Consider the following 24,120-nt stretch of genomic DNA (forward strand, 5'->3'; position numbering starts at 1 on the left):
TGTTTTGGATTCAGCAAGATGCTACATAACACTTAAACAAGATTGACTGAATTGTCATGTTTATTAAAACCAGATGGAGAAGACCTTTTGCTTTGTGAGATATATTGCATCATCATGCTGGAACTCAACGTTAGAAGATGGGTGAATGGTGGCCATGAAGGGATACACATGGTCAGCAGTAATGCTCAAATTAAAGCAATGATTTTCAATAAGTCTGGGCTGTTGACACAAGGAAGGTTGGGTCCAGGGATACATGCAGTAGAGGCAAAGTTCTGACCCCAACATGATTTAGATCGGGCTTTGCTTTGGTTCTTTTTAGTTAGTTAGTTAGTTATAAGTTATAAATTAAGTTTATTATGAATCTATAATGCTATTAGTATGCTTTTTTTTTAAAAAAAAGACAATTGAGCATGCTTTCACTTTACTTCTTATGTAGTTGTAAAAAATATACTAACCAAAATTACACTTACGCCCTATTTTAGCAATCTATAGATTTGCTGTCAGTCGTGCACTGCTCTACATTTGGCTGGTGATGTCTAGGTTGAAGGTTGATGTCTAGGTTGAATTCAGTCAGTGGTGCACCTGTGTTTTTTTCCCTTAACGCCCTTCATTTAGAGACCACAACGCCCACCAGCATAGATAGTGTTGTGTTCTGCAGATGGATTTGTATTGTATCAGATTGTTTTAGCCATTACTGTCAAACATGTGTTTAATAATTTGTCCCATTTCAATTTAGAGTTAAAAATGTTTAATTAAATGTAGGATCTGTAGGAAGTGACAGCATTCGATTTTTTCAACACAGTCTCAAACTCAGGACCCCACTGTGTATAAAAAAGCCACTCGAATAGACTATTTAAGACTCAAATGGACTGAAATCGCATTCCACCCATCAGATGGTGGTTTTTATGAGCTTTCTCATTCTCCAACTATATCCGGCTGGAGATATGTTTCATAACCTTTGTGTGGTGGAAGTTTATCAGATTGTGGGGTTTCTCCTCGCCTCCACATCCTCGGCGTAGAGGCAGCGCGTTTCAACCTGAGGGATGAGCGCCTCGGTCCTGGAGGCACAATTTTATTCCGGCTCCTCGGAGATCATCGTTTCCCCTTTGCCTCGTGCCTTTAAACGCAATTTAAACTCAGGTAAATCAAATCAGAGGGAAAAACGCACTCCATCACCGAGAAACATGATCCACTCAGCAACATATAGCAGTTTATGAGAATAGCTCCCCCCACCCCAAAAAATAAAAAATAAGAGAGAAAAAAACTAGGCCACCACAATTTCTCCTTATCTTGAGAAACTTTATTGATGGTTACTGTTATGCGGATCATAGTGCATGCACATACAATGACAAGGAGAAGGCCTGTTCACAACACCTACTGGAAGCAGAAAGTATAGCAGAGTTACAGCAGTGGATACGATATTTTTGCCCAGTTGTGTGGTAGGACACACACACAGTACACAAGAGGATATTTTTGCAGCTGGATAAATTTAAGCTGCTGTTTTTTTTTTTTTGTTTTGTTTTTTTCGCTTGTATTTTATGTATTTTAACCCTTTTTTATAAATACAAAAAAATAACCCAAAAAAGGAAAAAAGAAGAAGAAGAAAATGAGATATGTGACAAACACCTCTAAGTAGGTATACTGTAAACAACATGTAGGGAAGTTCTTCGCGTATGCACAGCACAAGCTGCGACTCTTCAAGGACACCTCGACAGCTTGTTTGTGTAGCACTTGTAAATGACATATTTATCATTATTCATATTTACATATAGATATCTTTTTCACAATTCCTATATTTCTCAGTTTCTCGATAATCAAACAGTTTCAAAGTGTAAAGGCTGTGTTTCTAGAAAATAACAATACAAAGGATGTCACATTAAAAATGATATCAAAACCAAAAGGAAGCGAAACGAAAAAATAAAAATAAAAATAAAAAAATTCAACCAGATAAAAACAAACAAGAAACAAACAACAAAAAAAAAGAGGAAAGAACAGACAATGTAACGTCCCACAAGCTGAGAGAAGTGATGAAAAAACTGCAGGTCGTGTGTGCAAAATAGTACAGTTGACAAAAATACTATGATCATATCTACATAATGATTGCATTACTTGTAAAGTGTTGATATAAATCTTGAGTATGATTCCATAAAAAATGAGACACCTTTCTCTAACAGTTGGTCTACCACACTAAATCTAAAACATTACACAGCTGTGTATTTCGTATAAGAGAACATTTCCACTGAACAGATCAAATTTAATACACGGTTGGTTTATTATTATTATTATTATTATTATTATTATAATTATTATCATCATTTATTTTTTTTTTTCACTTTTATCTGGTACAAATAATTATAGTTTCATTACTTTCGAAAAAAAAAGAAGAAAGAAAAACGAAACGAAAAATATAAACGGCGCTACTTTCGCCGCGTTTTTTTTTTATTTTTTATTTTTTTTTATTATTATTATTTTTTAAGTTATTTATCTCTCCCATAATATAAAAGTCAGCAATTATATCAATCAATATACTGGAAGTACCGTAATATAAAAAGAACTTCTTGTGGTTGGCATAAACTAGTTAAGGGCCTGATCTACGAACTAGATAAACAGGTAAACAGTAAAATACTGTCGTGGTGAAGTTTTTGTGGACTGTATCTAAGAGCCGCTATGTAAAATTCCGAACATGAAACAACATCCTGGGAACGTAAACTTTGGCTTTGAGTGATGACTGATATCAGACGTCTGAAAGAACCGATGCCTCCGTGGTTTCTCTCCTTCTGTAGCGTACGGCCCTGTACCACCCTCAGGGTGCTGCTTCTCCTCGGGCCCACCTCTCTCTCTCTCTTTCTCTTTCTTTTTCTCTCTCTCTCTCTCTTGCATTCTTTCTCGCTTTCTCTTTACGCCTGAGGTGTGGCCGTCTTACACTCACTTTTTGCTGTATAACTCTGTATCAATCTTTCCTTCTCTCTTTTCCTTTCTTTCGTTCGTCCTACCTTTCGTTCTTTTTCTCTCTCTTTATCTCGTTATCCTTCCAGCATGGAAACCACAAGCGAAAAATAAAATAAAATAATAATAATACAAACTTGTGACCCAAAACACCCAGAAATAATAATAACAATATAATATTTAATAATAATTAATAAAAGAACCAAAAAAGAACCGAAAGGCCTAAAAAAAAAAAATGAAAGAAAACGAAAAACGAAGAGCAGAAAATCACTTGACTACTGTAGTCACTTACACTCTTACAAAATATGATAACCCCAAGGGACTTAATATTTATCATACATCATAATTCAATAATTCATTTACATGATAAATCCCTAACAATTTGTATCTTTAATGTGTTTTTTTATTTTTTTATCTCGTCTCTTTTTAAAATCTAGCAGCTCTCTAGATCACCACAGAAACCTCTACAGCCAACCATCTATGTAATCTTTAGAAATTAAAAACCCACAATATTAAAATACACAGCACAAAATATCTGAGGTATAAGATGAAAAATATCCATTTTTGTCCTCTCTCTTAAGAGATGCCAAAATGATGCACTACTGCATGTATTGCAATACCCAGGCCTCTTGAATTATTCTCTCTTTACCCCACAGGAAGATTCTCATTTAGGTTTCGATAGGTTTTGTTTTCTTTTGTTGTTGTTGTTGTAGTTGTTGTTGTTGTTGTTGTTGTTTTTTTTTAGTATGGAGCGAAACGACTGTATCCACCTCGGTATATACTAGCCTGCAATGAAGAAAGAACGAGACCCACATCATCCGCGTGACTCCTGGTCTTGGCATCGGTCAGGGGCGCGAAAGCGTTCTATGGAGAGAAGCCACGGGCGAGCACAGCGTTAATCACCAGGCCTGAGCGACACCAGCGCTCTGTTCAGTGCTCTGTACATACCCCCACCGACACCCGAGACCACCATCCTCATGCAGCAAGCACACCAACACACCGCATGCCAGGAGAAACGAGCTTAACTACTTAAAACATAAATAAAAAAAAATTATGAAAGCAGAACAAGTGACAAAACATCACGCAGAGTAGCAGCAGCATCAGCAGCATCATCATCATCCAACCCTCAGAACTACAGTTATCACCTCATATTAATACATCAATTCATTCATACTTATTACACAGATATTACTCAAAATCCAATAATGTCCACAGCTTTGAGTTTTAAAACTTTTTTAAGAGCAAAAAAAAAACTCTCTAAACTATCTAAACACTAACTGTACATTTAATACCTTTTCATTAAAAACCTTTATCCATATTTCAGTGAATTTGATTTTCATTCTGTGCCTTCACAAGTTTCTGTATTGATTTTTTTTTTAATACTGCATGTCTGAAACGTTTACAATAAACACACCTGTACATTTCATAACTTTTCATTAAAATCAAATTATAATACACATAAATATATATTCACACTTTTTGTTTGTTTTTTTTTAATCTTGTTAAGCTTGTTTCAAAGAGATACCAGTGAGAAATGATAATCAATATTTGCTGCAGCCTGAGAACAAGGTTATGAGTTTCTTCCATTTCTTCATGCTTAACTACTTTTTTTTATACTATTTTTCTTTTTCTGGAAAACTAAAGGCTTTATGTGTTAAAATTGAACAGGGTTGCACAATCATATTGGAAGCATAGCAAGATAATATATCTTAAATTATATGAATAATATAACTGTTCTAAATCTAATGAAAACCTCAAATGTGTTTAGATAAAGCCGGGAAAGCAGGCTAAAATGTTAAACATGTTTTTGCATTTAATTTCAATTTACATAAAAAAACTGTTAAATGTTAATATTATAATACTGTTCTCATCTGTTTGCATATTATTATTATTATTATTATAGTACAATTGTATTAGTAATGCTAATTTTATGAATAAGGTTGGAGGTTGATTCCATGTATTATTTTTGTTTGTAAGTGAAAATACATTCATTATTTTATTACTTTAAATTTAAATGTTAAATTGCACTTTATGAGTTTATATATTCTGGCCTTAGCAATGAAAAGACTCTAAATAAATATTTTTGAATTAAAACAAAGTTTTGCAAAAGACTGTATTGTACTACTACATGATATATATGCTACTATATTATATAAATGTAATTGCCAAAAAATATTGAATATTGGCACTGGTCCAAAATTTCTGTATCATTGCATCCTTATATTTTTCATCACATTCTTTTTTATTGGAATCTGTTCTTTGTTTCATGTGGTCAATAATAGTCTTGATTCTAATTAAATTAAATGTTATTCAATTAAATTACATATAACTTATTATATTATTATGTTTACATAAAACAAATACATTTGAATGTGTATATTTTTTATATAAAGCGACTAATGGCTAAAATGTCTTAAACAGTATAAAATAAACATTTTGCAACACCTCTATTGCAGATCTAAATTAGAATGCGGTTGCCATTTGGAAACAACATTTATTTAAATGTATTGATTTTCTATTAATTAAAAAAATTAAATTAGATATAATAAGTACAATTTGCACAGTAAAGAAAAGTGTATAATATTAAATCACACTCCGCTTTTTTAGCTGGAAATAACTGCAATTTCTAAGGGCTTCCAAAAAAAAAAAAAACAGCAATCACATGTATTTCACACTTATTTACAGCATTCATGCATTATGGTTGTTTATAATTAAACATGAAATCAGTGAAAACAGGCTCATATGTTTCCTTGTCGTGGACTCCCGGCTGCCCTGTGCCACCGCCGCCTCCCTCTTTTTCCCCCAACCTCTCTCTCTACCCAGCCTTCCTCAGACTCCTTCCTCCAAACCCCTAGTCTGCCTGTCTGCTCTCTCTTTCCCCCTTTTAGCTGTTGCTACAGCACCACTTAGGTGATGGATTTAATTATCAAAATGACTAATTATTCCATTAAGGGGAGCGCTCAGCTAGGTGATATTCGCAAAATTAGAAATATAATAACTAACATGCACTACACTGCCAAGAAATTAAGACATTTATCACGTTTACTGGGAGGATTAATGTGGCATTTCAGCTGCCGTTAGCACAAGAGACAAATTCAATTAAGTTTAACCAAGGAGATATCAGCTGTGCTAAAAAACATGCACTGGGAGAGACGGGGGAGGGGGAGGAAGACGGCAAACGACGCCGAGTGCAGACCGGGAGTGAAGGGACTGGACAGGGTTCCCACTCTTTCTAGAAAATCATTTTTTTTAGGACATTTTCAGGACATTTTTCCTCAATTCTGTACAACAATGAGGAATAATATAGTATTAATATAGATTACAAATACAGCGATAATAAATGTACAATAGGAGTAGTATATTATGCTAAGGAAGTCAAATTTAATGCTTTTTAAGACCTTTTTTAGACTGCAATAAATACAATTTAAGACCCAAAAATGTAGTCATAATTTTGGGTATATAGATCATAATTTACTATGTTATCTAGATCTCCTCTAACCTTAGTTCTCTCGCCGGTAACGTAGCTAACTTGCCGCTTACGTTACTATGTTAGCTAGCTTTCCACTAACCTTAGTTCTCTCCCTCTTAACATAGCTAACCCGCCGCTAATGTTATGTTATCTAGCTTGCCGTTTACCTTAGTTCTCTTGCTGGTAACGTAGCTAACTTGTCGCTTACATTACTATGTTAGCTAGCTTTCCGCTAACCTTAGTTCTCTCCCCGTAACATAGTAAACTCGCCGCTAATGTTATAGCTCGCTGGTAATGTTACTATGTTAGCTAGTTCTCTAGCTCTTCCCAGTAATGTAGCTAGCTACATTAGTATGTTAGCTAGCTCTCCGTTAACGTTAGTTCTCTCACCGGTAATGTAGCTAACTCGCCGCTAATGTTATTATGGTATCTAGTTCGCCGCTAATGTTATCTAGCTTGCCGCTAACTTTAGTTCTCTTCCCGGTAACGTAGCTAAGACGCCACTAATCTTATTATAATTAAAATAATAATCACAAACTTTCATTGAAAGTCAAGAAAGGTTTTATCTCTCTCCTGTAAAGTGGCTGTTTTTGAGTTTTTTTATTTGACAGCAATGATATCTGTCCACAAGACAGCATTACAGAACTCATAAAAAACAAAACTTATCAATAAAACATAACAAAACGTATCACATTTTAATAATATTTACTAAGGATTAAGAACATTTTGATTTAATTTTTTTTTATAGTTTTATAGTCATTTATTTACTAGAAACAAGTCTCTAAATTTGAAGCTCTTCCAGATTTTCCAGAAGGAGTGGGAACCCTGCTCGATAAGGAAAATACAGGGATGTATATCCAATATAAATGCAAGACAGACAAAGAGACATTGAAGACATAGAGATATGGAGAGCTAGAGAAAGCAGGGTCAGGTTTGCTCACCATGGCACCAACGCTGTATGTGGCTGCTGGAGCAAGTGCGTGGTTGTAGGGGTCGGCAGCATAAACTCGTCCGTAACTGTGGAAACACAAAGAACAATGGCGTTACACCGGAGAAAAACAATAAGTGTTTCTCTTTATATTCATAACATAAACAGATCAGCCCCACCTCCCCCAGCCCCACCTCCCCCACGTCCACACAGCACCACAGAACACAAGCAAATACATGGCCTGAGAATGGTAATGATTTTAAAGTGTTTCGGAATGGCGGCTGGATGGAGTCACAGAAACACAAGCTTTCTGTCGTCATGCTGTAAAAAAGCTGCGGGACACATTTATTTAATACTGTTTGAGATCTCGGATACGGGAGGAAAAAAGGATAAGATGCTCTGAAGCAAAAAAAAAGAAAAGAAAAAAAAAAAGTCACTGCATGTTCTAATAATGCTCCAGTAATTGATGTGCAGTCATGTGATCATGGGATGGCAGTGCAGTTGTAGTCACACTCATTTTATCTATACAAGCTTTACTTAGCTAATGGTGTTAATGACAACATACTCATATTTGCATGTTATTAATTGAGCTAGGGGTCCAATAATGCAGCAAAATCTGAATTTAAAATCAGATTCAATAGATGGTGTCTCAATATGTTGATTTTTTTCTTAGGGCTGTCATACTCTTAAAGCATTAATGCACACAGATAATTTGAAATCAGTAACGTGTTATTATTTTTTAATGCAATTAAGTATGCCATAAAATTTGACCCAAACTTCTTTGGTAATCTGACCTGTCCCCACCCAATGTGAAGATTTTTATTTCTGGAGTGGTTTGCTTGTGGTGAGAACGTGATCTGGTCTCGATCTGACCCATCAAATATCAAATATACTTATTTTTAATTGAGCTAAACTGCTGTTGAGGTGCAGCTTAATCTGATATATTATCCAGATAATATATATAGACAATGCTCCATGCTGTTTATACTCTAAGGACACAGCATGTGCAGCGTTCCCTGCTCACAGTTGCATGACTCCCGCACCAGAGAGCTCTGACCAATCAGAAGAGACGATGTGCTTACGTGGTTCATTGGTGCACATTTTAGTGCGTTAAGGTTTGTGCCTGTGTGAAACCAAACCAAACAGAAGGAGAAAACTCTCCAAATAAATGAACTCATCAACTGATATGGATTATAGAATCAAACTATAGGTGTGATACAAGTGTGATAAATCACAGTTAATCACAGAATATTGTTGTGATTAATCATACATTTTTTAATCGATTGGTACCACTATTTTTTCCTATACAGCAATCTGAATATGTGTTTTGTGTTTATTCTGTATATTAACGTTTGTAAAAGTGTGTGGACATGTGTGCAATTTCCATGCATGGTTTGGTAAAAAAAGATTTAGTTTAATTTTTTAGATATTTTTCATGTTAAATATGATTCTAAACATGTTTATAGATATTATACTGAATGCGGCTACATCACTGGGTTATCAATCACAGGGTTGTGGGTTCAATTCCATGGTCCACTAAGCTGTCACTTTGGGCTATTAAAAAAGACCTTTGACCCCTTTCTGCTCCAGAGGTGCTGGAACCTGTCTGACCCTGGATTTGTGTTATTAATATCATTATTACTATTATTATTATTATTATTATTATTATTTTTATTAGTAGTAGTATTTCTAATTTCTAACACAATACAGATTAGTTTGTGGTTATCTTGTAGTATCTTCTTAGTATTAAACATATTTTGGCTATATTTATTTAATGATGGGTAGAGTAGATATTACAGGTTCTGGACTCATGTGTAACTCCTACAGGTCCTTCAATTCTGTACAGTTCTGAGCATAAATGTTTCTATAAATCAGTGGTGGTGCTTTTTCTGTGCAGAATTAGAGGCAGAATCAACAAATACCTACTTTAAAATTCTTTCGCAATTTTGGACACTAAGAAAACTTTTGAGAAACACTTGCAAAACCGACATTTTTTAAGTTGTTCATAAACTGCTAAGATTAATTGTTAATTTCCTTCTCTGCACACTTATTTCTGATCGGTTGCACACAAATGGCAAGCTGCGAAAGATTTGTGAGAGCTCATCGGCATATGAAAAGACGTACAAACATTAAAATGTGCAGAGGTTTTTAACAACTCATTTAAAATGGCATGCACAACTCTACCAGTAATCTCTATCAGTCTACATGATTAGACAATTGTAATCAATTTAACTGTTTATCTCAATAGTTAGAAAAAAAGAAGCATTCAGCAAATTCATAAACCAATAGCTGTTTTATGCTTGTCCTTGATATTAGAGCTTTTACTGCTAATAATTTGGATTGTTTAACCACAAATCTGGCAATATTCAGATTGTTAAACTCCTATATTTAAATTTACACACTCTCCACACTCTTACAAACGTGGGTTGGATTGTACAGATATAAATAATGAGTGATTTTTTTTAAACAAGCAGATTTGGACACATCTTTAATTATTATTATTTTTTTTTAAATAATTGTATTTCTATTTTTGTATCATTTACTCCCCAAATTACACGGCCAATTACCCAGCCTCCCTCTATAACTAGTGATGCCCCAACACTAGGAGGGTGAAGACTAGCACATGCCTCCTCCGATACATGTGAAGTCAGCCGATGGCAAGCTACATGAAGAGGATTCGAACCAGCGATCTCGAGATCATAGTTGCAGCGCCTTTGTCTGCTGGAGCCTGCATTACTTTATGTTTTTGATTGTTACACCTTGAACTTGTACACAAAATACAATGTTAAGTGTTTTAGTGACATTAATGAAATTAATAGATTTATGGTTTGTGGAAAAAATAAATCAAGTTATGAAAAAGCAAATGTTGTGTTTATTTTGAAAAAAAAAATCATAAAAAACACATGTTCCAAAAACTGTAAAAGAGGTTATCTACCCAAAATAGACTAGAGATATAAATTTTATATTTGAATCATTCTAATTTTAATTTAATCATTTTTCATCTACAGTTGTCTTTATCTCCTCTGAAGCAGATGGCTCTATTAGAATTTCTGAACCTGCTCCACCAATCAAATAAAACTGTGTATCACATGGTATGCATGGTGGGTGTGGTTTTGTATCCTGAGATCTGGCCCTGCCCTACCTGAGGAGCTCTGATTGAGCGAGTGTGAGGGCTCCTGGGACCTGGCGGGTAACATAGCCCGAATTATCTGCTCCTCTGAGCCTTGTTATGCATGCATGGTGTTTTTTGGACCTGATAAGGGCCAATCAGGAGGCAGGGCACAGCCTGTAAATGAGGCAATTTACATATTCACTCACTCTTTGCGATTAAGAAGTTAATCCACTACAGATTAGTATGGACATTGTTATTCAGTCTACAGTCGCCCCTGTCTTCATATTTCATTGCCCTGCCAGGCGGTTTGTTTGACCTGTGTTATCTCTGTTTACAGGGGCTACTTTTAATGAGGATGCACTCGACTGTTCAGCCCAGGACTTCAGCACACTCTACTGGCCTCCGCGGTTGAAAAGGTGACCCTTAGGACACGGTGTCTCTCAAATTATCCTCCGAGCGTTCAGTAATGAAAAGCCTGATTAAATCATACTGTTAATGTGTGGGCGGGACATTGCTTTGTTTTTTGTTAAAATAAGTGTCTCACTGCTGTTACCTTTAAAAAAAGAATAAAATTGACATTATATTATTTCAAATAATTTTATGCCACTTTGGTTTTCCTAAATATTTTCTAAGTGGACGGCTCCAAAATTACTATTTATGTATGTTTTCTAAACGATGTTAAATTACCAAATTAAACTGATTATGAAGGATGTTACATGTTGTTAACTCTTTTAGACCTGAATTATCTACAGTGATGGGAAAAAATATAACAATGTTTTATTATGTCTATAATGCAACAAATAAATAAATATATAACAAATAAATCCAAATATTAGAAATATTTATTTTTTGCAATGGAGGCCTGTGTGTAATATGTTATATTTCATATTGACTTTTTATTTCATAAACCATAGCTAAACATTAAAAACATGATAAAAAAAGTGTTCTAAAGCACACTATATTAGTAAAAATTAGCTGTTACTTTGCCTCATAAAACTGTTTCTATATGATGCTAAATTGCCAAATAAACCTGTTCCTGAATGATGTTAAATGATTAAATAAAACTGTTTCTAAATAATGGTAAATTACAGAAAAAACAGTTTCTAAATGATGTAAAATTACCAAATAAAACAGTTTCTAAATGATGTTAAATCATCAAATAAAACTGTTTCTAAACAATGTTAAATTACCAAATAAAACAGTTTCAAAAAGATGTTAATTTACCAAGTAAAATTGGTTTTAAATTATGTTAAATTACAAAAATAAACTGTTTCTAAATTATGTTAATTTACCAAATAAAACTGTTGATCTGAATGTTCTTAAATTAAAAAAATAAAACTTTTTAAATTATGTTAAATTACCAATCAAATCCAATTAATTTAAACATTTAATATTTTTTTTTGTTTACATTGCATTGGAGCCCTGTATGTAATATGTTACATTTCATATTGATATTATTTTATTTCATAAACCATCCCTAAACATTCAAAATATGAATAAAAAGAGTTGTAAATCACACTAAATTAGTTCAAATTAGCTGTTACTTTGCCTCAAAGACTGTACTACTCCTATGTCCCAGTGAAGTGGGCGGGGCCAAACTACTGTTTTATTGGTGTACAATAGGCTCTCAAATAGTGTTATGTGCAATAAAAGATTTTTGATAAGAAAATATATGATGTCCATTGTAATGGATGCAGGGTCTGAAAGGCTTAAATGATCAAATAATGTTTCTAAAAGATGTTAACTCACAAATAAAACAATGTTTTGAGGTGTGGAGTAAAAAAACAGTGAAATAAATATACTACAAAAAGTAAACCTTTAGTTTCATACAAGTAAAATAATCTAATATCAAGGCAGTAAATCTCTTTTCTCTGATAAGCTCTGGATGTGCAATATATTTATCTATATTTCTTTAATAAAAAACTGTTTAAAATGGCCCTACATAGCACTAAAATAGGCTAGGATAAGAGTCCAAGAAGCTGTCTTCAGTGCTCCCAGTAACTCACAGCAAATCTGCCTGTATTAAACCCACACTATTAGTGGTATATAGAACGCTGTATAAAGAACACTTATTGCTGAGTCAGATTTGCTGGACCTCTTGGCAGAAACTCTTTTTTGGTTAATATTAATATTTACACCATATTTCATGCACTTTTCCTACTGTTTTTAAACAGAATTTTTTTTAAGTGTAATAATATAAAGAGGTTATAAGCATTTTTTTCTTTGCATTATTTGAGGTCTGAAAGCTCTACATTTTTTTTTATATTTCAGCCATTTCTCATTTTCTGTAAATAAATGCTCTAAATTAAAAATATATATCTTTTTTTATTTGGAATTTGGGAGAAATGTTGTCTGTAGTTCATAGAATAAAACAACAATGTTCATTTTACTCAAACATTTACCTATAAATAGCAAAAATCAGAGAAACTGATTCAGAAACTTAATTTTTTCCAGTACATTTACGGCATTTAGCTGACACTTTTATCCAGAGTGACTTATAAGGTTATGTCAATGTAGTGTTAGGAGTCTTGCCCAAGGACTCTTATTGGTGTAGCACAGCATCAAGTCACCTAGGCTGGGAATTGAACCCTAGTTTTCCACATGATGTAGTAGCTCACTATTAGGTAGTGGTGTTATCCACTGCGCCACACCAACCACTATACAAATCTATATCTATTTTTCCTATTTTCACCTCAATTTACACAGCCAATTACCCAACCCACTCATCAGGACTCCCCCTATCACTACTAATGCCCCAACACACCAGGAGGGTGAAGACTAACACAGGCTTCCTCCGATACATGTGAAGTCACCCACCGCTTCTTTTCGAGCTGCTGCTGATGCAGCATTACCGAGCAGCATCACAGCGCGCTCGGAGGAAAGCGCAGCGACTCGGTTCTGATACATCAGCTCACAGACGCCCTGTGCTGTGGACATCACCCCAGGAGTGATGTGGGGAGAGAGCGCCATATACCCACCCGGAGGGAGCAGGGCTGGCAGCTTGATGGCAAGCTACATGAGAGGGGGTTCGAACCTGTGACCTCCTGCTCATAGTGGCAGCGCTTTAGACCGCTGGACCACTCGGCGCCCTCTTCTTGGAGGTCTTAATAGCTATTCTAAATGCCCTTTTTTGCTTAACTTTTTGTGAATGTTCAAAAAATCAAGTTGAATTATTTAGTTTTAAAAGGAATAATACATTTTGCTGGATCATTTAATTATACTGAATAATCCACACCCTCATAAAGATGCTCATTTGAATGAGGGCTCATTGCATATATTGCAGGGGAAATTCACTACCGAGATAATGATTAACTAATGATAGATTAGTGCAGCCCTAACATATACAGATGCCAAAGCACACACGTCCTGTGAGATCGAGACGTCTGATGGTTCATCTCGTGCTGCTCCAGCAGACTCGGCGTCGTCTGCTCTGGTCTACTGAGACGAGTCAAAGGCAAAAACAGATTTATGGGGCTGGTATGCTGTATGTCGTGGCTAATGAACAACAGCTACTCTAACATAGAGCTAAATTAGATCTGGGTCTTGAGATACAGCTTAATAAATCTCCAATGGGTATCTGCATTATTGACTCTGCGCTCGTTATTTTGGAAAATGTGCACCGATAGTGCTATCGCTCTATATGTATCGACCTCTTCCTCGCGGGGAGGTAATTTGTATGCTCCCTTCAACTCTTCAACAATGCATGGCTATGCTGTAGACCAGTGGTTCTCAAACCAGTTCTAAGAGACCACCAGAAAGTCCAGATATTTGAATCAACATAGCTTGCCAATCATAGGTATATAGGGACTATAATTATACTGATTAATTTAATGTAAAAATATCTTTTTGTAGCATTTCTATTGGTTGATTAATTGGATTTGGGCCATTTTTACTGTGTAACTGTGTGAACATAGCCTTGCTCAACAAAAGCCAAAATTACAATGCTGTTCCAGTTCTAGTTTCTTCTAATTGTCACCTTTAAATGTTTCAACTCATCCAACTCATTTTAGTTTTAGATATGGAAAGCGTAAGTAAAAATATATCACGTAAAATAAAAAAAAAGGTAATTGCCTCCTAAGCCTAATAACTGGTCAGGCAGTACCAACTGGAATTCATTCAACTTATTTTGAGTCATTCAGAGCTGGAGCTTTTTGTGAGTTTTGGATCATTGTCCTGCTGCATAACCCAACTGCACTTGAGCTTTAGGTTAAAAATCGCAGGGCAGACATTCTCCTTCAAGAGCAGAGCAGTTTCAGGCCATCACACTACTACCACCACCATGTTTGACGGTTGGTATATTATGGTGGAATAGGCTGATCAATGGTTTTCTGCTTAAAAAAGTCCTATTTTATTGGTAATCATTTTTTTTCTACCAGTACAAGATAAGCTGTGAGTGTGTGCATTTGCACATATCAGCATATATAGTTCCACAATGGGATGTTCACAAATATGTGGTCATCCTGGACAGGGATTCAGTTTAGTTATAGACTTCTTCCTTTCAATAGAAAATCTCCATTCAAAATGCTATGTAGGGTGCCGAGTGGATCAGCAGTCTAAAGCTCTGCCACTATGAGCAGGAGGTCGCAGGTTCGAATCCTGTTCATGCAGCTTTGCCATCAAGCTGCCGGTGCTCACAGGGAGCATAATTGGCCTCACTCCCTCCGGGTGGGTAGATGGCGCTCTCTCCCCACATCACTCCTGGGGTGATGTCCACAACACAGGGCGTCTGTGAGCTGATGTATCATAACCAAGCAGCAGCATGAAAAGAAATGGTGGCTGGCTTCACATGTATCAGAGGAAGCATGTGCTAGTCTTTGGGGCATTACTAGTGATAGGGAGAGTCCTAGTGAGTGGGTTGGGTAAATGGCTGTGCTAAATTGGGGAGAAAATGGGGAAAAATTAGACATAAAATTATTTTTAAAGATGTAATTCAGGGCTTTGCTAAATGAAGGACTGGGAAACTGCCTTATAGTGGTTGGATGTTTTTTTAAACACTTAAATGTGACAAAAAAGACAAAAATTGAAGACATTAGGGGTCTATAGGATTTTTTTCTTTACAGCGTTATACGCACTCCACCCTTGTTTTTCCTGAAAACAGCTGACGCCTTCAAATTCAACCCTTTCGACCTACATTACAGACTGGTTAGCATATTCATTTTATCCGGTGAAAAAATAAAACGCGTCTGTCGCAAAATCAATACGTAGATGGACAGTTCCATTTCCCCCTTCAATACGCTGCCTCTGAAGTCAGCGCCAACCCCCCCTGCCCACCATACACACACACACACACACAGAGGCTAACACCATTTGCAAGACCTAGACCACCTACAGCCAATGTGCAAAACATACAGCAGCAATCCAAGCGAGCAACCTTTAAAACACCACCACTGCAAAAACAACACCGTACCACTGCAAAATCACAAGAAACACAACTCAACACACAACTTAACACACACACACACATACATTTACTCACACGGTTATGTATGAGTATGGAGATGCTCTTAAGAGGACAGAAAGCGAGTGATGAACTGAATAAAATGAATAAAATGAATGATCACACAAACAAAGCGTGAAAGATATAGAAAGGAAAAAAAAATAAAACCCAAACCCACACACACACCCACACACACACACACACACACACATACACACACACACACACACACACACACACAGACATCACACAGGTTCCAAGCTTGTGACAGTGTGTTCATTTCACTCTTCAAGGGACACATGCCTGTTGGAAGCAGTGCCAATGGCGAGGGAAACAGAGGATGAGCAAAAAGGGGTGCAATGCCTGCCAGCTATCCTCATGCAATATATTCTATTTAAAAAAAATAAAATTAAATTAAATAAAAGAACAACCACTACTGCACTCTGAAGAAGAGCATTCAGAAATGTAATAAGAGAGAGAAAAAAGGAAAGACAAAAGAAAAAGAAACCAACAAAAGAAGTAAAAAAAAATAAGAAATAAAAATCTACTAATTAAGGGGCAGAAATAAGAAGAGAGGCGAGCAATAAAAGCACTCACTGTCGAGGTGCATAAAAAAAGGATATGCCTGCTCCCTCATGGGTGCATCAAGAAAGTGAGGGTGATCTGTTATTCATTTTCATATTTATTTATTTTACCTGAAGAGGTGTTACAAGAAATTTCATCTGCTGCAACGAGGACGAAATGATTTCTGCAAGAGAAGATAAAATTCACAATACCGCTTGCTGACTGGCTGTATGGGCGGAGGGTGGGGTGGGGGTTGGGGGTTTGGGGGAGGTAGAGGGGGTGGGTTGGGATTGTGAAGGAGGGGGAGGAAGAGGAAGAGGAGGAGGAGGAGGAGGAGGTTGCTTTACAGTAAATGAGTTTCAGTTCACAAGCAGACAAAAAAATATAAAAAATAATAAAAGAACCAGAGAGCTCTCAGTGCAGTCCCACACTCGACATGGAGGAGGATAACAAACATGCTGAGGGGGCCGAGGGAGGGGAGGGGGGGCTGGGCTGGAGCAGAAAAATGTGATGTGGTGGATGAAGGAGCGAAAAAAATAGGAAAATAATTCCAACAACAAAAAACAACCAAATCATATAAATATATATAAATATATGTGTATATGTAGCTATATTTATATTTTAATATATTTATATATACACCGATAAAGCATAACATTATGACCACTATTTTTTTTTTCAGCTCCACTGAGCATATAGGACCGTTCTATAGTTCTGTATCTGTTTCTCTGCATACTTTATTATTATTATCCTCTTTTCTTTCACACTGTTTTTCTTCAATACTCAGAACCCCACAGGAGAGAAAAACACCACAGAGCAGCTACTGTTATTATTATTTAGGTGGTGGATCATTGTTATTATTCTCAGCACTGCAGGGATTAGCACTGATTAGCATGGTGTTGGTGTGTGAGGTGTATGTTAGTAATGTGTGTAGTGCTGGTGGTACAGTGAGTGGATCAGATACAGCAGCAGTGCTGCTGGAGTTTTTAAACACTTTGTTCACTCGTAGCACTTTTTCACCACCTTGGAACCAGCACCGTTCTGATTTATGAACCTAGTTTAGTCTGTTGCCACTAACAGCTTCTTTTTCGTTGGCTTCTGTCACAATCTATTTGCATACTGGTGTGTCCAACAGTTTCTGACTAACACTCACCATCAGTGTGTAGTGATTCACCCCCTGGGCTACCTTAGAAATAAATCAAGTTCTCCTTTAGCTGTAATAACTTGATGTTTTAATTTATGCTAACTAAGTTTTCATTCCCTTATTATTTAAAATAATTGAGCAAACCGGCTGCCTTAAAAGAGTTAAGTAAACTCAACTTATCCGCTCTTACAGTATAACAAAAATAAAAGGTTAAATCAACTTCCCATTTAGTTGTAATAACCTGATGCTCTAAGTTATGCTAACTTAAGTTTTTATTACCCATTACTTAACTTTTTTTAAGTAAATTCAACTTATCCGGGCTTACAGTGCAGAGTTCTTCTGGTGAAAGAGCGTTATCACTGTCCTTCACTCTATTAGGCACTGCTACCTACATCTGAAACACCTTGTAGATAAAGTAATTCTGTATTCTGATCATTTTTTTTTATTCTCTGTTTTACGTGAATCCAGTCAAAACTAATTTCTCTAATTCTCTCTGCCTTTCTTTTCTCTCTATCTATTTTCTTTTACATGTATCGAGATGCCCTGTTCCTGATGTTGCCCAGCCTGGCTCTCCACCACCCGCTGTGTCATGAATTAGTACCAGTTACATTAGCTATAGCTCCACATTATCTCTCTATGAGTCTGTAGACTCTGACTGAGTCTTAATTTCTCTTAAGGTTTCTTTCTCTTAATGTAAGGGAGTTTTTCCTTGCCACTGGTGTCACCACAATAATTGGCATCTCTGTGGTGCTGCTCATAAGGGGTGTGGACCCGTTTTTCTCTGTAAAGCTGCTTTGTGACAACTTATGTTGTAAAAAGAACTAATTGATGTGTTTAAAAACTCCAGCAGCACTGCTGTGTCTGATCCACTCATGTCACACTGCAGTGCTGAGAATAATAATGACCCACCACCCACATAATAATAATAAAAAAAGCTGCTCTGTGGTGGTTTTCTCTCCTGTGGGCTTCTGAGTATTAAAGAATAAAATGAAAGATGGTTAATAGTAAAGTATGCAGAGAAACACATACAAAGTGCTCCTATATGCTTAGTGGACCTGGAAAAATGAATAAGCCGAGTTTATGTACAATTAGTGTAGAAACAAGAAGGTGGTCATAATGTTCTGCTTGATCAGTGTATACACGCGCACATGAGAGATGAGATTAAATTAAATCAGAAGTGAGGCGAGAACAGCACAGCACAGAACAGCACAGCACGCACACGGGTAAAGCTCGATCCACTGCGATCCACTCCTCTGACTCGGGCCGATTCAATGGGAAAGTGGTGATACACTTTCACCCTGCCTCTCCAACCCGCTACTCCTCTATTCTCCCCTCTAGAAAGATCTGCATACTCCCACCGCTCTTCACGACGAGTCAAGAAATCGCACTAGCTGGAAATGGCCTTGATTTGGTGAAACACTATTCTGCTTCTACATATATAGCATAATAGCTCAGTTCAAAAGACTGAAGATATTCCACAGCATAATCTAGCTCTCACTCTCATAAAAAAGAAAGATGCTTTAAAGCAGCAATTCTCCACTGTTTGGTTGATCATGGTCAGCTTGCAAAAAATAAATACATAAAAAACTAAATTATTAATGCTCATCTGATTTGTACTTGTCTTTTATATTGGTAGAATAAAAGAGACAGAGGGAGTTTTTTCCCTAATGTAATCTGAATGCAGAGATGGAATCAAAGAAGTATGCAAATATGCAAAGAAGTATCTAATTTTTTGGCCTTATTTATTTTGTGCAATTTTGAAATTTAATTGTATTTTACAAATTAATTTATACACTTATACATTTAGTCATTTAGTATACATGTTGCTCCTTATTTTTTTTAAGGAAAATTGCTCTTAAATTAATTTTTGCATACATATGTTATATACCATATACATATAGTATGTATATATGCATATAGTTTATACATATAGATTTTTAAGGCTATTTTTCAAAAATACATTTGTTTTGTTTGTATTTTATAAAAGTGGGTTGCAAAGAGAAAATGTGGGTCCCGGGCTGAGACCAGTTTAGAGCCCCTGCTTTAAAGTGTTCTTTTAACCATGCCATAAAAGAACCATTTTTTAAAAGTTGTAACGTGGGGAACAGACGGGAGGCGGATTTATATGCGGGTAAGACCAATACTTTAATAAATAACAAATAAACAAACAGGGGAATAATGAATATATCTATGTACATAAACAAACAACAGGGAGAAACGTAAAACAGATAATAACAAACAGGGCTAGGGATATATATACAAAGGATAAATACGTAAATATATACAAAATAAACAAAGAAACAAACAGGAAATAAACGTGACTAGAAATAAACAAGAGCGTGAAAATACAAACAACCAAGGAACGAGAAAAGAGCTATAATGTGAACGTGGCGAGACAGACAACAGGGGAAGGTGCAAAGACCGACGGCTAAACATGGACTAAACTGTGCTATAAATAGTAACAAGAAACACTGAACACCTGGGGAAGGGGCGGAGCTACAAATTACACACACGTGATGGAAAAGTACTAGAGAAACACACTAGGAAACGGGGAAAACACAGGAAAACATAGCGAGGGCGTAACAAAAGTCTAAAAAAAGTCTAAAAGTCTTTGTCAGAACTGTTTCCAGCTCTGCTCTTAAAATTATGGATATATATATATACATATACATATTGGTGAATCGTTAAATCTTATGTAAATACATTTTAAGAAGATTTTTTTAAATAGCAACCACCACTAAAAAACTTAATTTCTATTACGAACACAGTTCATGTATGGAAGTGCTTAAAGAACCATTTAAAGCACAGTTTAGAGGAATGAGGAAAAATCTACATTAAGTGAAATATCAACATCCTTTCTACCTAAATTCTCTAAAAAAAAGCAATTACTTTGACTGTAATAAATTTGATAAATTTGATTCACATTCAAGTGAAAAACTTTAAAATATATTTACTGTCAGGCAAAAACCTTGCATCTCCAAAATGTAAACTTTAGAGGAGAAGGACAAACGTCACACTGGAACATTTCTATTGGTCCATTTATAATATGGCAAAAATGAACATACAATTTTTTTGTGACAGCAACAGTATATGTTTCATTCTCTCCATGTGAACTATATATATCAATGTGAATACATGCTTTAAGTTTAAGGAAATATATGGCTCTACAGCATGTGGAGGCCAAGAGTAATGTTTTGCAAAAATCCCTGAAATATTGTGATATTATTTTAGGGCCATATCGTCCACAACTATAATTATTTATTTGTGATTAATGATGTTACTGTAATTGAAAGTACGAACTAAATTTTGTAAATAAGTAAATAAATAGTTAACCCTCCTATTACGTTCAAATTTATTAACATCATTTATGTATGGGGTGAGTTTGACCCCAGCTATTTTAAACTACAGAAAATACATGTTATGTGAGTATGGAGAAATTTGCACATTACCATGAAATCTAATTGATTTAACTAAGATAAAAAATCTTATTGGTATTTTGATGTCTTCTTTTTATTTCTAAATAAAGCTTTTTGTAATCTAAAACCTTGGTCAAACTTGATTTGTATAAACCTTTTATATCTCCGCATTACTGCTATGTTGTGTAAACTATCAATATATTTGTATATATATATATTTGTAGAAACAATATATCCCTCCACTGAATGAGAAATATCCAAGTTCTTATTAGAATTATATTCCCCCCCCCCCCTGTTGAATGAACTATCAGTGTTTCTTGCACTAATGCAGACATAATTATGTTGTTTTAGGGATCTAAAGTTGTTTAATGATTATAAAATTCCATGTCAAATTGACTTTCACATTATTTCACACAAATGTGTGTAAAATTCAGATTTTTTAAAATGTTTTATACAGCTGATGTTTACAAAATGTGTACAGGACACAAAAAACATACCATCACATGAATTTTATGTTTACCTGGTTGTCCCCATTAAATTAGGAAAATTCACCAAAATGAATTAAATAAAATGATATTAACTGCTTATTTAAAGGTGTTTAAACATGGAATGGGGTCAATTTTGACCCCAAACATAATAAGAGGGTTAATAATTAAAATATAAGCATTTATCAATGCAGTGCAGCTGTTACTCTTCTATAGGTAATAACTGTAGTGAATGGATAATGCTGGATTATGTGTTTATTTGGGCTTTATAATTATAAAGTTAGTTAGTTTTGGAGCAGAGCTCAGTGTGTGAGGGAGGAGTGTGTAAGGTCTGAGTTTGTGGAGCTAGCGGGGTCTCTGAAAGCTAAGTAAACAAACATGACGAGCGTGAACCGTATCATTCGCTGCATTAGCCAGTCTCCATGACTCACTGCACAGGTGTGACAAACGATGTGTCACGGCCCGATCTTACGTCTAATTAGCGACATAGGTTGGCAGCCATCTTGCCGGGCCCCCTTTTAATTGCCGCTCGCAGCTATATTTAATAACTTAATGAATCATTCATTCCTGCTAAGCATTCAGATTGAATCGGCCCTCTTAATCACGTTAGGTGGCTTGTTTTGAATACAGACTCCAATTCGACATGACACTATTGACCAGCGGAACGCGGTCGACTCCGGAGAGGGGGAGGGGAAAACAGCTCGATGCACACATGCAAGAGAACCCATGCAACTGAGTAACACGTCCAAAGCACTTTACATCATTGTGACGAAAAAAAAAAAAAAGAGACTATGTCTACAGCAAACCCAAAAACACAACCGTTCCACACAAGTGTTGGCTTCAGACAGCGCTAGTTACAATACGTCAAAGGACACGTATACTCATATACTCCATTTTCTTTAGTTTTTTTATATTTTATATCAATTTATAGGTGATTTATAAGTTCATGAACTACATCATTACATTTTTTTGGTAACACTTTATTTTAAGCTTATTATTCTCTATTATTCCTTTATTCTGTGTTATAAGTGTTATTGGTGCTTAATTAGGGGTCTGTGATTGATTAAATATTTATTCAGTTCTTTTTAGTGTCTAATTAGTGATGAATAGAACCTCTCTTTAGAATATGGTGCACATCTTGCTCTATTAGTGGGTTATTAACCCCTTATTAACACCTTATTAACTCAATAAACTCCAGCACGGCCATAACCTTACCAAACTCACATATAGATCAATCAAACTGCTGCCAATTATAATAACACTAATGACATGTAGAATTAGCTAATAGTTAATGCTTAGTAATCTGATTAACAGGATGCTAACATACCTGTTTACTGTGCACTATAAGACCTATAATACAGCCATTATTAATAATTATATAGAAAATAATTATAAAGAAAAAAGCCTAACATGTAGTGAATGAATCATTTACAAATGTCTAATTAAGGCTTTACTAAGTAAATAATAAGACATTTGTAAGCGCCTAATTTGTGTTCCTTAAAATAAAGTGTTACCCCTTTTTTTCATGAAAGGCTCCTCATTTTAACAATGTTCTTAAGTACTAGATTACAAAGTTCTTAGCCTTAAGAACGTTTTGGGAAATGCACCCAAAAAAAAAAACTCTGTCTGTAGACAGAGTACAACACTGCTTTCTAGTGGGCGAGATTAAAACAACACAAAATGAACCACTGTCTAACAACAAGCTTTACATAAAAGCTAATAATCAAAAATCAATACTGTTTTTGAAAATCAATAAAGTAAATATTGCAATACTTTGATATATTATCATTTTGTTACTTTGCTACTGTAATGTCTTTAAAGAGATAACTCTGGCATAATCAAAGAAATGCAAACATAGGCTAATTAAATAAGATGCATGTGTGTGTGTGGGTGTGTGTATTGGACACCATGTACTGTGTTTTAATGTTAATTTCCATACATGGACTACAGAGATGTGAGTGAGTGAACAGAACAGATATTTCTAATGAAAAAAAAATATATATATACATATATACACAAATTTACAGCAGAATTTAGCTTTAGTCTACCAGTCATGAATTCAATGCAATCCTCAGTGTAATAGTGTAGTGTATGCAGTGTAGGTTCTTTAATGCCATGCACCAATGGACATCTCCATTGAGAGAGTTAACAAGCATTTTATTTTGCAAGTCTGGCTTGTAAAAATCTAAGAAACTAATTTAAGATAACTAGCAATTTAGAAAACGTAAGATCAAGAAGCTTTAGAATGTGTGAATGTGTGAGGGGGAAAAAAATACGCAGAAAGACAAGGGTAAACCTCAGCTTAAACACAGGTCAACTACTAAAGGCCTCAGCTTGTTGCAGAGGCGACATTCGTCTGGTTTAGAGAACAATGTTACTTAAATGTAGACAAAACAAACTGCCAGCTCAAGACTGGCAAACAAGAGACGTGCCTTGAAACAAAAAAATGCCAACTTATAGGAGTACTAAAAAAGAAAGAAAGCAAGTAAAAAAAGCAGCAAGAACAGTTCCTCACAGGGCTGAGCGATATGGGTAAAAAATAATATCTCATTATTTTTTGATGAATGGCAAGATACAATATATACAATGGTATGAAAAAGATTGAGTACCCCTGATAAT

General features: G+C 35.4%; 1 protein-coding gene across 13 annotated transcripts in view; it reads right to left on the reverse strand.

Moving 5' to 3' along the window:
- Window positions 1-1,278: 1,278 nt before the first annotated feature.
- rbfox1 (RNA binding fox-1 homolog 1) overlaps window positions 1,279-24,120 on the reverse strand; it is a 463,109-nt gene continuing 440,267 nt past the window's right edge. For 9 of the 13 annotated variants that reach the window (XM_049467914.1, XM_049467919.1, XM_049467920.1 and 6 more), the window contains 2 exons: window positions 7,357-7,432; window positions 3,817-3,971 (listed from right to left, as the gene is read on the reverse strand). In XM_049467914.1, the coding sequence (XP_049323871.1) occupies window positions 3,846-3,971; window positions 7,357-7,432 (202 nt within the window). In that variant the 3' untranslated portion in view covers window positions 3,817-3,845. The other 4 variants (XM_049467915.1, XM_049467912.1, XM_049467918.1 and 1 more) reach the window with 3 other exon arrangements.

The sequence above is a fragment of the Astyanax mexicanus genome, chromosome 19 (assembly GCF_023375975.1).
Source record: "Astyanax mexicanus isolate ESR-SI-001 chromosome 19, AstMex3_surface, whole genome shotgun sequence".
NCBI lineage: Eukaryota > Metazoa > Chordata > Actinopteri > Characiformes > Acestrorhamphidae > Astyanax > Astyanax mexicanus.